At 39.1% G+C, this 16,258-nt stretch overlaps 1 protein-coding gene across 1 annotated transcript in view; it reads right to left on the reverse strand.

Annotated features, from left to right (window-relative positions):
* LOC136844423 (serine/threonine/tyrosine-interacting protein B-like) overlaps positions 1-16,258 on the reverse strand; it is a 54,305-nt gene that overhangs the window by 14,259 nt on the left and 23,788 nt on the right. Inside the window, exon 4 of the mRNA XM_067113613.1 lies at positions 7,549-7,737. Within this exon, the coding sequence (XP_066969714.1) occupies positions 7,549-7,737 (189 nt within the window). The remainder of the gene's footprint in view (positions 1-7,548; positions 7,738-16,258) is intronic.

Raw genomic sequence — 16,258 nt, forward strand, 5'->3', positions numbered from 1 at the left:
CTTACGGATGCTGCCGATCATTTCCGGGTCGAAATAAAGTTGACCGAATGTTGCAATTTTAATAAGTTATCGCATTTCAATGTAAATATTAAAACACTGTGAAGAGCTAAAGAATGATATATTTTGTTGTATTCTATATGAAATTGCGCACATTTTCATGTATAACACTTATGTAACGAATAATATGAAACGGCGAAAAAATTACTGTAAGTTGACGCAAGAAATGACAGGATTTTCAGTGGAGTTCGCTACAGGAGCGGAGGAAAATTTTTCTTCAAAATTCACCAAAAATTCTAAATATTGTTAGAGACTTTTCGTTTGTTGCAAAATGAAGGTAAATGATTGATTGTTACTGAATGTAATAATTATGGCTTACGGATGCGTTTTTTCGATCATTTCGGGGTCGAGTCAAAGTTGACCGAATGTTAAAATTCACTTTGGTTGCTTCAGTCTAAACTCGCCTCACACGCCACTCCGACAGGCAGTATGCGCCTTTCATGGTCCTGACGCCTTTGTGACATATCTACAAACATTCTGTTGCAGCACGAATATGCAAACACTCGCCAAAGTTCTGCAAAACACGTCTGCGTCAAAATATCACTCCCTGTAAGGTCTGACGCTGATGCTATCTGGCGTGAGTAGAGGGAATTCGCGTGATGCGCGCCTGGGTGATACTCAAAAACAACACAACACCTGGATCCATGAACTCCCAGCATCCGCCAAGGCGCTGATTTGGAAATCTTCCGCAAACTAGGCCTATAATTATTTTTCCGCTAATATTTAAAAAAAGCATTTTCAGTCGACGCTTGCAACGCCCACTCGGCATTCGGCAGACAATTTTTTGACGACGCTTAAAACGTCCAACAGGCGTTTAAGGGTTAATTGCCAGGGGTTAAAAAGAAAAGGTTAATCCATGGCAAATCCGGGATCACGCGGTCACAACTAATCCAAATATATACTTAACCGTAAGGGGAAAACGGAATTCACCCATTCAAATTGCAGTAACATGTATAAAAATTAATATTAATTTTTGCTTATATTTATCAACAACAACTTTTTAATTATTAAAGCATCAAGTTTAAATAAACCAAGACTTAAATTTAGAACACTTTCATTATTTGACTTAATAAAACAAGATTTGATGATATTTCTTTTAATTGTGTCATTGCACAGGACTAAAGGTCTTGCTTTACTCCAGTTAATAGGATGATCTAAATTTCATATGTACGAATAATGCATTCTGATATTTGACCAGTTCTCACAGAATAATTGGTGTTGTTTGATCTGTTGAAAGTGGTTTTCCAGTTTGCCCATAATATATTTTATCACATTTTTTGCAAGGAATTTCTATAGATGAAGCCAGAAACATCTTTTAGATGAATTTTTATCACTAAACTTAACATTAAAATTATTGAAAACAACATTTATGTTGAAATGCTTTAAAATTCTAGGACTTTGTAAAAACCTTTCATCATATGGTAATTTGAGAATATTATGCTTGATGAATTCAAGTTTGTTATTAGTTAAATAAAATGTTTTCCTGGCTCTTTTCCATGCTACATCTATAAAGGTCCTTGGGTATTTAAGTTTCAAAGCAATATAATAAAAAGTTTTGATCTCAGCATCAATGAACTGCGGGCTACAAACACGTAAAGCCCTTAAGAACATTACAGAAAAAACAGAGAATTTAACATTCTGATGGTGATTAGAATAATAATGAACAAAAGAGGCAATGTTAGTTGATTTTCGAAACACTGAAAAGGTGAAATTTCTATCATGTCTATGGACAGTTACATCAAGAAAATTCAAATTACAATTTCTTTCTTCCTCTATGGATTTTGTAAGCCTAAACTTTAGTATGTCATTTTGTTTGGTCTTAGATTCAGTTTGTGACAGCTCGATCCTGGATTATCCTGGATTAACTTTCTGTTTATTACCCTTTGACAATTGACCGTCTGGTATTCTTGTTCTTTTTGTTTACTTTGTAACCTTCTTTATATTTGTGTCTCATTCGTGCCCCGACGATGTGTCAATAAACGTGAAAGCGCTTGGTACTGAACTTCTGCCTGTCTTTTTCCTGTGGGATTCGCTTATACACTAAAGTCACATGCATCTACTGTGATTTTTTAAGCATATATATACACACACACACACATATATCTATATATATAATGAAGTTTTCATAATAAAACTGATATTGTAATACCTACCTGAACACCTGAATTAGCCCTTAATCCCACTACCCCGAATAACCTCAATTACCAATCCCCCTATTGAGAATTTTAACAACCAGCATTACCAGCGCTGCAGGTAAAATCGTGTCACTTAGCTACCACAACAAATGGTTAGTAACACCGACACAGGTGTGTGCCGACACGCCCCATTTTCGTCAATTGCTTTACTCAAGGTCAAATTGATGTGGGGAAAGGAGGGTGGGAATCATTCAGGTGTTCAGGTAGGCATTACAATAATGACATTTTTATGATAAAATGATGTTTCATTATACTGCAATACACTTCCTGAACACCTGAATTAGCCCGATTAACAACATTTAGAGGAGGAGGGATCAATTCTACTGCACGCCCCTTTACCAACCTCAGAGATGGTAGCTCACCAATCTGTTCTGCATAGGCTATCTTGTTTATTTTTACACTCGCCATAACGATCAATGTTTTTGGTGAAGAGACAAACTGGAGAGTACTTTGATCGTCTGTGAGGTCAGTCTTGTCTCCGTCCGTCGACATCCCATGTGGCTATTCAAAGCTCTCATGTATGGAGGGGAAGTGAAGCAGTGTGCAGAGCCACTGTCCTCTGGGTAACCCGACTGGGTGAGGAAGGGTCAGACGACCGACCGCGACGAAAGTATCTCGCGCCGACGAGAAGCCTAACCTACTCGAAAGCACCCCGTGGACTCGTAGGGAAAACTACCCGAGACTATGATAGTTAAAGAAAACGTACTAACCTAATTTCCTGTGATTATGCTATCACTGTTGCCTAACAAGGAATTCTTCTCTCTGGTTAACCTACAAACCAACGGACTAAAAGAATATCCCTTTGGTTAAACGGAACACACCCTAGATAGAGTTAGTCGCAATGACGGACTAAGAGAATACTCCCTCAGTTAAAATGAACGCACCCTATATGATAGAGTTAGCCGCCACAAACGGACTAAGCGAATACCCCTCCGACGAGGTGAATTGAACATCTCTTAAATAAAAGTAAGTAAATACTGACACAGATTTCCAAGTAGCCGCTTCCAGAAGAGAAGATACTGAATAATTCCTTAGAAAGGAAGATGAAGTGGCAATACTTTGAATGCTGTGTGCTCAGGGTAATATAGGGCTTGAAGACAACGGAGAAGAACAAGAAGGACAACCCAGTGAAGCTTGGGAAATTACTTCCTTCAGAAAGTAACGGATCGCGTTCTTTAACAGCGAGCGGGACGGATCCTGTGTTGAGACGAAAAGTGTACGTGGACGAGGACAGAGTTTTTCCACCTATGACAAATAAACTTTCAATGCTCGCACCTGGCATAAATACATCTCCGCTGGGTCGCCAGCAATAAACTCTTGCAGAGAAAGAACTCTGAACGAACGAGGAAGAGGGTTAACTTCCGACTCCGTCTTCGCCACAAATTCCGGTAGAAAAGACAAATGCATATCATTTCCTGAATAAGAGACCAACCTAGAAATCGCCAGAAGCTCACCCACCGTTTTTGCTGTAGCTAAGGCCGTGAGAAAAAGACCTTCTTAGTCAGCTGTCTCAAAGTTAGAGCTTCAATGGGTTCAAAGGCAGGGGAACGCAGAAAATGAAGTACTTCCAACAAATCCCACGGAGGAGCCCGACTCGGCAAAACAGGATGTTCAATCTTAAAAGAACACAATAAATCATGGATGATTTTGCTAGTAGAAATCTCTGGGAGATGGAAGCTAAATGTACTGCTAAACATTGAGCGGTAGCCAGTAATAGCAGAATACGAAAGACCCTTGGCTTTTCTAAGGAATAACAAAAATTCAGCTATCTTAGCAATAGAAGGTCTAGAGATGGAGTGACCTTCCTTACGACACCCACTTCTATACACTGTCCATCTGATTTGGTAAAGTTTGCGGGTTGACTTTCTCAAGCTGAAAGAAAGCTGTCTAGCCACAGCTTTAGCGACTCCGGTTTGTCTAGCTGCTCCCTCGATAGTCGCCATGCAACTAGGTTCAGCACGCGAGGGTTTAGTTGTGTTCAGCACGCGAGGGTTTGGGTGATAATGATGGAAATGCTGTTGTTTGAGAAGATCTTTCCGCATGGGTACGAACATTGGAAATTCTGTGAGGAGCTCTAGGAATTCCGGAAACCAAGGACATCGGGGCCAGCAAGGAGCTATTACGGTCATATCCGTATTGACACTTTCCTGCAATTTCCTGATTACTTGATGAATGAGCCCGAATGGAGGAAAGGCATATACCTGCATACGATTCCAATTTTGTAGCATCACATCGGTGCCCATCGACATGGAGCCCGCCACTGGTGAAAAGTACACTGGAAGATGATGGTTCAATCAAAGTACACTGGAAGACGATGGTTCAATCTCGTCGCAAATAAATCTACAGTTGCTGGCCATTTCCGGAGAACCTGACCTACTACGTCCTGAGCTAAAGTCCACACTCCCCCCAATACCTGACGAGAGCGACTTAACGAATCGGCCAGCACATTGAGACTCCCCGATACGAATTGAGGAAGAAGAGAAACCTTCTTTTCTTCACACCATCTCAGGACTCTCTGAGCTACAATACCTCTGGATGAGAATCCAGTTCGGCCATGTCCGAACGGTCCAAGAGAGATAAAGGAGGAGGAGGAGCTGAACGGTGCCCAGACGATGATGAAGGATCAACAAACAGACCACCAAATCCAGATGCTGCATACCTAAACCTAACCTGGTACCCGGAGCTGGATCCAAATCATTGATTCCACGGGGAGGAAGAAAGGAAGGAGCTGAGAGACCCGAAACTGCTTCCACATTGCTACCAAAGGGGAGCCGAGTAAAAGAAGCGGAACCCTAGTTGCTAAACCCTGCGGAAGGATGTGTAAGTGAAAATGCTTGCGGAGGGATGGAAGAAGATGAAGAAGAAGAAGGGAGAATGAAAGAGGTAGGAGTTACCAATGAAACTTCCGCAGCAGAAAAGGTGGGTGATGAAAACCTTGGACCGATCGGAGATGGTACCGCAAGCCCGAACTAGAAGCGACCGGCAAACTCTGGGAAATACCCGGAATACCTGATGCTTGAAGCAGAAGCAAGGGGTTGCGCATACCCGAAGGGATTGAACCTGGAACCTAGAGCACTGGAGGCCAAATTTTGCCAAAGCTGAGTTCTCACTTGACCAGAAGAGCCTCCTACCAAGGAAGGCTGGACTGCGGAAGGGAAGGGGGAAGACAGAGGAATGGAGTACGAAGAAAAAGTTACCTGAGAAGAGGGGATGTCGGGATTCGTAGAAAGAGGGAAAGAAGATGTGGAAACCGCAGGAAGGGCAGAAGAAGAAGAAGAAAGAGCTGAAGATGAGACTGAAAGGGGGGAAACAGAGAATGTGGGCAAGGAAGGTAAAGTTACAGATAATCCAGAGGAAAAAAACAGAACCCTTAGAACGAAGGGACAGAAGGTAGACCGAATCCGCCCCCTCCCTGATAATCCTGAAGCATGTCCGACATAAATTCCGGACACTCCTGAGTCACATATTCTCTAATGTTAGAAAACCCGTTCAACAAACAACCTCTCACCAAAGTCTACATCCTTTAGACAGACCCAACAAATCTGCATTATATTCTGCCATATCTCCAGACCGATCACGCGAACCACTCTTAGAAGCCGAAAGCAGCACACCCAAATCCACTTTACTGGATGGAGGTGACCTTGCGCCAGATCGAAACAGAAATGATGAAAGCAAAAATTTTGCAGGGGCACAAACTCCATTAGAACCCGAAATCCCAATAGGAGACCGACTCTGCACGCCTGATGCTTTCTCCTACCTACCTAATCCCGACCTATCCGTCTTAGTCATACCTAGCTCTTGATCCTGACTACAGTTTTCAACATTGAATTTTTCAACAACACTACAGGGGGTTGGGGGGGAGGGTCCTTCACTGTCTGCTCCGCGCCGAGGGGGCCGGTAGAACCTACCCACTCGGAGGCTTGCGGTTCTCCATTACCCTCAGCACCCGTTAGGGCTGGTTCTGGAACAGACAGAGGAGCTGAAAGAGAAGCAAGATTAGACATCCTAACACTACAACTATCCTTGCTAGAAAATTGCTGGAAAAGACTAGCTACTAAATTTGTCATACTACTCGTAATCCTATCTTCTAACTGTTTAACTATCTCTGAGCTCACTAAATCTGAAACTGAAGCCTGAGGCCCTTGAGGCAGTGAAGAATCCGACCGCCGTTTGCCGCCCTTGCTAACCAAGGACTTGCGATGGCGAATGTAATCTTCCATCTGTTCTAACGTCCAATCTGAGCATTCATCGCAACGCGTTTGTACATTACATTGAATCTTTCTACATGCCTCACAAATGGAGTGTCTATCATGTCTCAAAGTACTCATCCGTTTTTTGCAAGACGAGCAGGAGCAATGGGCACTAGCATCCATGGTTGTAGGGGCTGATGAAGTCGAGGTCAAAGGCACGGTAGTGGCAGGAGAGGAGGGAGACTTGTCCGTAATGATCACACAAGTTTCAAGAACTGGTGAACTCAAATCCAAAGACATTCCACGACGAAATATCCAGAAAGGCTGAGAAATCCAAGCAGAAGGTCGTTAATCCAGGGGAAGAGTCTTTAAATCCAAGCAGAAGGTTGTAATTTGGGAGAAAGGTCAGTAAATCCAGTCCAGAAATCTCAAATACCAAAGAGGAGTCGAGCAATAGGATTAAATTTCTCCCTGCTGAAGGGAACAACCGTTCAGCAGCACAAACAGAAAGCAACTGACGAAAATGGGGCGTGTCGGCACACACGTGTCGGTGTTACCAACCATTTGTTGTGGTAGCTCAGTGACAAGATTTTACCTGCAGCGTTGGTAAATGCTGGCTGTTAAAATTCCCTATAGGGGGATTGGTAATTGACGTTGTTCAGGCTAGTGGATTATGGGCTAATTCAGGTGTTCAGAGTGTACTGCAATAAATAAATAAATAAATAAATATATATATATATATATATATATATATATATATATAAATAATAATATATATATATATATATATATATATATATATATAAATAGAAGAGAGAGAGAGAGAGAGAGAGAGAGAGAGAGAGAGAGAGAGAAGAGAGAGAGAGAGAGAGAACTTTCAAAATATAAATAAATTACCACTATCATATCCACTACTATACTGAAAGCAGTGGGATATACCTTGTACTTATATATTTAATTATAGTGTTTGTCATGATAGTTAAGATTTTTATTTAGATATAAATATTTATCTATATATACAATGAAAAAGTTTCAAGAATACCACAATACAAGTAGTTTCAACTTGCTATTTTCTAAAAAAAAAAAAATTTTTAAATTACACTTACTTATAGGTTAACATCTTTTTCTCCATAACATATGCAATTACAACTGCTGCACTTCGAGATATGCCCAGATTTCCATGTACCAAGCATTTACCACCAGCCGCCAAACATTCATCAATAAAATCTCGGCACTCAGATATGTGAGAGATAAGATTTTCAAGGCATGAATCTGCCATGTCGATTATCAGGTACCTGTGGAGAGTTATAAAAGGAGCAAAATAGTATAAGCTAACATGTCTTTATGACAAAATCCCAAAACAGTTCTATACAAAATCTAGGAAATTATTACGTAGTTCATTTACTGTACTGTCTGTGCAACACTAAAGAAATACATATCCCAACTGTGCAACATGGTGTAGGCTTATGCTAGTGGATGTGAAAACAAAAAGGATGAGTAAACATAAATGTTCAGAACTTTATAATACTGCGATATTTGCTATGACTCCTCACACAAGAAAATCAAGAACAAGTAAATGAATGTAAATCCTGACTTATAATAAGAAATGACTGAGCTGACAAACCAAGTATTCATACAACAGCCTTTCTTCCTGTAAAATGGCTCCAGTCATACCAACTAAAAAATCTTGTAAAGAGTAAGACAAATTGTTTATGGCCAGGTAATACATTAACACCTTCCCTTTCAGGTTTTATTGCAAAAATATGTAAAAAAAGAAATCAGGTTTCTTAATTTATTTTTTAGTTCCATATGTAGTGCATAATTTTTTTTGAAAAATTATTAAAACTTAGGATGATATTAAACTTCGAAATATGTCAAGTTTACATTCCGAGTTAACACGTGAGTCATAGATTACACTGACTGACTGTATTTTTAATTCATGCAATATTATAAAGAAGTACTTTCAATGTTAGAAAGGTAAAAAGAAGAAAATAAAATTAAGCTTCATGCAACATTCAAATTTAGTATTTTTTCTATGCTTTGCAAGTTATGAGCTTAGAGCAAATTTCACAGCAGCAGCATCTGACACTGGAAATTCATAAAGTAAACTAGGCACATCCACATCTACTGACAAAAATGCATACTAAATGCTTCTTAAGGGGAGAGGGAAAATCACCCCAAAAAAGTAGGAATATTTTTTTAGTATGAATGAGTATTCTCATGATTATAAGAATATACATGGTAGTTAAGCACAAAAATACTCAGGAAAACCTGGGAAGGGTTTCATGGGCTTTTAAAAAAACATACTTTATTGTAAATATTTAGTTCTTCTTACAAAGCCATTACAGTACTAATAACATAGCCTGAATCACATTGAGGAGGAAGGGTAGTCCTGAAGAACCATGGATGAAAGCAAATGCAGGCGCAAAATATCTAACCCCTTGCAGTCAAAGGTTTAAGAGCAATAATGGACCTTGCAGTCAAAGGTTTAAGAGCAATAATGGACCAATCATAACTCATAGGGGTTTCCACAAGTAATGGATTTGCAATGAAAGACATACCAAAGCAGCATACTAACCAAGCACGAGACATCTTGTACCTAACAGCAAGTGCTCCAGAATAGCATAAGTATCCAAAGTGCCAACCCATGAGGAATTAAATAATTCATCAGGTGAGGTAAGTACAGAAATAGCCAATTTTATTATGAAAACCGATATATTTACAGTGTTAATTGTTCATTCTTTATTCTTCTTATTTTCAAGTGCATCATGTTAACATGCAGTAGTCAGCTATTTGAATGTTAGGTGGGATTCGTAGAAATAATGCCAATTTTCATATTAAAAGTGACTATTTCTATACACTTACCTACCATTCACACAGTTATAAGTTTCAAGCTCCAAACTCAGAAAATAGATGGGTTGCACCTTTATTGACCAACCTCGTCTTCTGGTTTACATTCCCTCAGGTAGGTACAGAGCGATAATTCCATTTTCCTACTGCTCAGTTAGTTTTATACCCACTGGATTGTGGGAGGCTGGGTGGGTAGGTAGTATGAATTTTAGGTAAGCATAAAAATAACAAATTTTAATATGGCTGACTACTGTACCACACTGACAAGGATGGTGGATTAGTGTGCACTCGGCAAAGGATGATAAACCCAACCCACATATAAAAACAAGATTGGTTTTTAAAATAGACCAATCAATGACTTTGATGTGCATAATCCCATTGGTAATCCCTACCTCAAGTCAAGGATTGACAGCTGGGATTATGGATGTTGTGGGGTATTCCATATTCAGAGGTACCATTATAAAGGGACTTCCTTGAGCATAAAGCCAGGAGAGTGATCTCATGCCAAAGATCATGTTGCACAATGTCTGGAAAGGCCATATCAAACTAAAAATACCGACCTGATAGCATGTATGTCCCTATATACATGAGCACCTTTAAACTACTCATTAGCTCATTACTGTATATGTACCAGGATTTTCAAAAGAAGAGGAAGAAAAGGTCTTAATAAATGATCCTTTCATGGGTGGTTACCTCATCCTTCAAGAGGTGAGATACAAAAACACAATTGTGCCACTTTAACATCTAAAAACAAAATCTTTATAAAATCCAAGATGCACGCACAGGTCTTAATTTACTACCTTCACCAAGAGAACAAGTAGAAAGGATTCATCTAAATTACTATGAGCTCAGCAAAGTAAAGAAAGTATAACAAGGGACATGGCGAACTGAAACACGGGAATATTTGGATTCTTGAGACTGCACAATAAATTATGAGCATTCCTCGTTTTATATTAAACTCTGAATATATAAACCTTCATGATCTAACTTGACATAAGAGGATTTCTCCACTACATTCCCAACTAAGTCAGAACCATACGAGCATTAGAACAAGTGAGAAAATGATATTCACATCATTATTGTCTGCAAGTTTGGCAAAATGGAAAGGAATGAATTACCATTCGAAAAGGCAATCCTACTGGAAAATGTTTGCAGCTCTTTTCGCTGTGGCTATACTATTAAAGATACGATTTTTAGATGTTAAATCCTTTAAAGAGGCTCCTTCTAAGGGCTCCAAGTTGGCCAAACCAAAAATCCTACAATTGCAACTAAATCCCATTCTACTTTTCTTACAGGCAGATTACTGTATTCTGTTCTAATGACCTAAGATTTCTTGAATGTCCTTATTGTTGGAGACATCAGTGTTAAAATGACAAGGCACAGACGACAACACTGACCTGTAACTTATGATATCAGCTACACAGTTTCTTAAATTATCTGAAAAACATGGAGAACTTTATGACATTGTCTAGAGAGGCCAGAGAGCAGGAAATTCCACTAGACTAACACCAATTCTAGCACTGTACCTTTGTTGTTGGTAGTTACTAGCTGACTCCAGGTGGTTAGCTGAAGCATGAAGGGCTTTGGTGAAATCTTAATGCATGGTTGCTTGAGTAGAACTGGCCTTAAAGACTGGAACTGAGGCTGATCTACAAACAGATCCATAGGCCCAATGTCCATTCTCTGTGGTCAACATTGGGCTAAAAGGGTCATTATTGCATTCTTAAGAGGCCTGGAATTTTTTTAGAACTTACCTCTAGAGAATAGGCAGGCAACACCTAAAAGTCTTGATCTGACCAGATGGTCAGCATGGCATCCACTGCCCAAGCTGAATGGTTTTGGCAGGGAGAGGAATAGATCAGCTGTTTTGTTACGGCTTGTTGTGATCATACCAGTGTTTGGCAAGCCCTATAGTTTCCACTGGTCCCAACATACTTGTGAGAGTTGCAACCATTCTGTAGGTAAGATCTGGCCCTTATTGTGGCACAGTAAGTATGTTCTTGGATTCTAATCAACAGAATTTCACTGTCAGTAGGAACTCTGACTCGGACTTGGTCTTTCCCTGCTTCTTGAGGCATGAGAGGATTGCTGTATAATCTGAGAAGATTGTTATTGTCTCCAAAGACTAAATCTCCTGCTTGCAGTGACTTTCAACTAGCCCATAGTTCTAGATTATTAATAAGGAGGCCTCCTTCCTTCTCTGACTTATGAAAAGACAGCTCTAGGTTTCCTAGAATGATACCCCATCTGAATTCCAGAATGTCTGAGAATAATTTCTGTTGAGAGTAATGGTCTGTTCTACAACCAATTTAGATTCTTTATTAACTGATGGAATGTAAACTAAGAGTGCATCTGGATGAAGACCTGTCCAGTGGAGTAGAATTGATCTCATTCTCAATACGGATATGGAACAAAATTTTTAGGTGAGGGCATGTGCCCTAGAAGAGACAACCATTCTTGGCAAGCAAGGCCTGTGAGGAAAAAACTCTAAGAAAATCATAAGAAACAAGTCTACTCATTTCTCTAGTGGAAAAGTTTTGGGACTCAGAGAGACTGTTTACAATCAGAGATAGGCTACCCTCGGGACGGAACTATGATTAATCCTTAATACAGTATTCATCCATATTCCAAACTTCACAGCAAGGATGAGCATAATATCTTTGGTCCATGAGATCCCTTCAAGAACACTGGCCAGGACCAGCCAGTTTTCCACGTAAAAGAGAAATTCTAATTTCTAAAAGACAATACCTAGACACTAGTGCTGGTAACCTAATGAATACCGGTACAGTGCTACCCGGCTTTTTCATTCTTCACTTTTACATGCTTCATTTTGTCGTGGATTTTTGTGGAACACATCTTTCACTTTCCTGCGGGAACTTTCACTAATTCGTGGATTTTTTCTATGGACCATATCGCTGAAATTATCACTAATTCTTTTTTTTTTTTTAGAGCAACACTATTTATTCACTAATTGCTGTATTTTTTCATATTGGGCTCGTAACTAAATACTGATTTTTATGATAAAAATTATTTACAGTGTATTTACTGTATTAATTGAGCATAACAGATGTACGATTCAATTCGATTCGATTTGATTCTCTCTCTCTCTCTCTCTCTTCTCTCTTCTCTCTCTTCTCTCTCTCTCTCTCTCTCTCTCTTTAAGGGTAATCTAAGATGTGTTTGAAGTGATATTACTGTAAAGTGTTTTTGGATGATAGAGCATATTGTACAATATTTAAAATATTCGCTACTTATTTTCATTTTATTTTGCAGTAAAAGCAAACTGGAAAATACAATGAGAGAGAGAGAGAGAGAGAGAGAGAGAGAGAGAGAGAGAGAGAGAGAGAGAAATGAATCGTACACCTGTTATGCTCAGTCTGGGGTCCAACATGGAATGCGCTTAATAAATACATTACTACAGTGTAAGTACACTGTAAATTATTTTTATCATGAAAATCTTTATTTAGTCATGAACACAGTATGAAAAAATACAGTAATTAGTGAATAAACAGAGCTGCTCTACAAAAAGAAAGCGAATTTGTGAAAATTTTAGTTATTTTTACCAATATATAAGGAAAACGGGACGACTTCAATACTATGAGAGAAAACGGCTATGCTCATGTATACAGGGGTAACTTGACTAGTTGTCAAATGTTTTGTAAGACAGATTTAACATGTATTAGATTTATTTAATTTGTATTAAACACTTTATAGATATTTTACTGTGCTTACATTAATATTAATATTTTAAAATTAGTAAATCATTTTTATGAGCATTTTAGGGGGTGAATATACATAAGAGTAACAGTTGTAAAAGGGTACTAATCTAAGATGACTTAAGGTGTTTTGGGATGGTTTGCAGTGTATTTTTGATTGAATTGATATGAAATTGTTTTAATTGGATAATTTAAGGTATATTTTTCTTTGAACTACTAAATTAGGCAGTGAACTTCTAAAATAGACAGTTATAAGCATTTAGTTTAAGGGATACCGGGTACCTGGCAGTTATAAGCGTTTTTACACGGGATTTTGCATTTCCATTGTGGATTCTGGAACCCACAATGCAAAAAAGTTGGGGAGCACTGTTGTATCTTGCTTAGGGCACAGCACAAGGCTCAGAACTGAAAAAATTGGCCACTGAAAATAAAGCGAGGAACTTGTGTGAAAGAGGATAAATAGGGACATAAAAACTGAGGTTAAACATAACCCACTCAATCATCCAATCATCCTTCTGGATGACCACTGGGACAGATTTGAATGCTTTCATGGAAAATCTTGTCAAAGCTATGAAGTTGCTGAGGTTGGATACATTCAAAACTGGTCTCCAGTTCCATTCCCCACTGCCTTGGGGAATAAGAGGAGATGGTAGATGTTATACATCTCCATCACTGGTTTGATGGCTGACTTGCGTAAAAATTTGAGCCTGTGAGTAGTGAAAATATAGTCTGCCAATAGCATTTATTATTCCCTGGAAGTCATCCAAGTACTGACCAGACCTAATATAACTTAATTTTGCTGAATGGGCAAGAAGTGACGTTTCTGACATAATATAACCATTGACTACTAGCATGAGCTGAGAAGAAGCATTTTAAAAGATTGTTGATCACCTCATAAAGAATAGAGAAAAACAAATAGAGAAAAACAAATTGTTTAAAAACCAAAGGAGAACTGAATCAGGGTTGAGAGGATGAGAGGGCTAACTCTACTTAATAAATCCTTCGAAGAATATATCAAGTTCAAGCCAAAAGATGACTGGAAGAGAGGTGGCAAAGGCCACAGACCTTCACCCTGGGACACGCCTTGATTCTCTTGCAGAGGAAAAGACCTATTGATGCAGGGTAGTCCAAAGGGCAGGCTCCAACACCTTTCTCACTGGGGAACCAGAAAAAATCAATCGCTGTGAGGGGATCCGACATCTTGACCTAAATATACAGGCAGTCCCCGGTTTACGACGGTTCCGGCTTACGACGTTCCGAGGTTACAACGCTTTTCAAATATATTCATCAGAAATTATTTCCTGGCTTACGAACGCGCATGTTCGGGTTACGACGGCGTCAGACGATCCGACGGAAGAAATTTGGCCCCAAACGGCAGAATAATCATAATTTGAAGGTTTTTTTATGTAAACTCAATAATAATGCAGTTTACGTCGTTTTCAATGCACCCAGAGCATTAAAAGTAAGGTTTTCTTATGATTTTGACGATTTTTCGACGATTTTCCGGTTTACGACGATTTTCGGTTACGACGCGGGCGCAAGAACAGAACCCCGTCAGAACCGGGACCGCCTGTACTCGATCAAATGTCTTAATGATGGCAGAAGTAAACTAATATCTTCCTCAATTTACCTATCCTTTACTCCTGAATCACACAGGGAGCATAAGAAGGCAGAGCAGAGGGAGTGCAAGAGGAATCAACCAATCAGGCATTGGCGAAGTAAGAGGAGGAGCAACTCCAGAGGAATTGGAAGAAAAGATTGAGTAGGCTTATGGCTGGACCTAACGAATTGTCTACATAATTTATAGGCCTCTCGCATCTTCCGACACTTCCAGAAATTATTCGTCCTCTCATCAGACCCCTCCTTACAATCTCTACAATGAGAAGAAAAAGTACACCCATTACCACTACTGCTGAACACAATGTGTGAATACTTTTAGTTTACAAAGGCCTAATGCTTCTATCTCTGCTCTGCTTGTTGTATATGAAATAAAGCAAAAACAGAAAAACAATACTTTACAAGAAAAAACATCCAGAAATAGTCAAAATGATTCCACTCGATTCACAATGTAGGCACAAGGAAACAACATGAAGAATTCTGACAAGAGTGTAAGCATTCCAACACCATGAATGCCACTCACACCTAAAGGCAAGATGTTAGCTAACTTTACAAGTAGGTAAGATTCATCACAAAAAGTGCAATAAACACTTAAATGATAAAACTACTTCTCTTCATGTCCTGTGCACCCACAGTGTTAGCACATCTGCAAGAGTTCTGGAATCATATATTCATCTTTTGTGGAAGCTTATTTTCACTTGCATACATTACTCTGTTTTTCTTTGCTGAGTATCTCTCTGCCTTCACAATCGGTATTCTGTTTTCTGGAAAGTCAGCAATTGTTGGCCTTATTTGCTTGTTTCATAAGTGAAAGTTGTTGGCCTAGTTTGCTTGTTTTATGACAGCTTATGCTGAAGGATATTATTTTCATTTGCAAAGGGACTCTCGGTCCCTGTCATTTTCCCAAAACTACAGATTCTGTTCGAAATGTTGCAATACTGTACTGTCATCTTCTCTGGGTCTGCATGTTCACATCCTTCCTACAAGGGGTTATGCATTTGTGTGAATTAGTGTTTATGTTTTCTGCTCACCTGATCACTTGTCAGTTAAATTACAAAAAGAAAAATCAAATCACCTCACATTTAAAAGACACTCCAAACTGGCTTATTTTGTAAGATGATTCCAGGGAGCACTGGCCAGTTTTGCCCCCCAAAAACTGTTCAACCATACAAGGGTAGGAGTGCAAAATTCTTTTTCATTGATCACATAGAAACAAGATATTTTGAGAAACTGTGAGTCTACACATTTACATCCTATAACCTGGAGCAGTCGACATTCAGGAAGTGTGGACATGAGAAAATACTGATGGGAGCACCAAGAAGTCTACAGTGGGGGGATTGGTGTGAGTTCCATCTTGACTTGTGTCAGATCAGAAACTTCTTCCTTTAATAAATCTGGTAACTACTGAGGTGTAAGCTATGTAAGGCAATAATTTCTTTAATACATAACAGTTCACAACTAAAATGTATGACATTCCAATATTAGCCTGTATTTAATACCCTAGCTGTAATGCATCACGAAGACTTTCCAACACTCCAGACATTTTGCAATGCCAGAAGAAGACATACATACATGCTGAAGGCATTAAAAGATATGCAACTTGGCCCTGGCTTTCAATCATTATCATAGAAAA

This window comes from Macrobrachium rosenbergii, chromosome 12, assembly GCF_040412425.1.
Source record: "Macrobrachium rosenbergii isolate ZJJX-2024 chromosome 12, ASM4041242v1, whole genome shotgun sequence".
Classification (NCBI taxonomy): Eukaryota; Metazoa; Arthropoda; class Malacostraca; order Decapoda; family Palaemonidae; genus Macrobrachium; species Macrobrachium rosenbergii.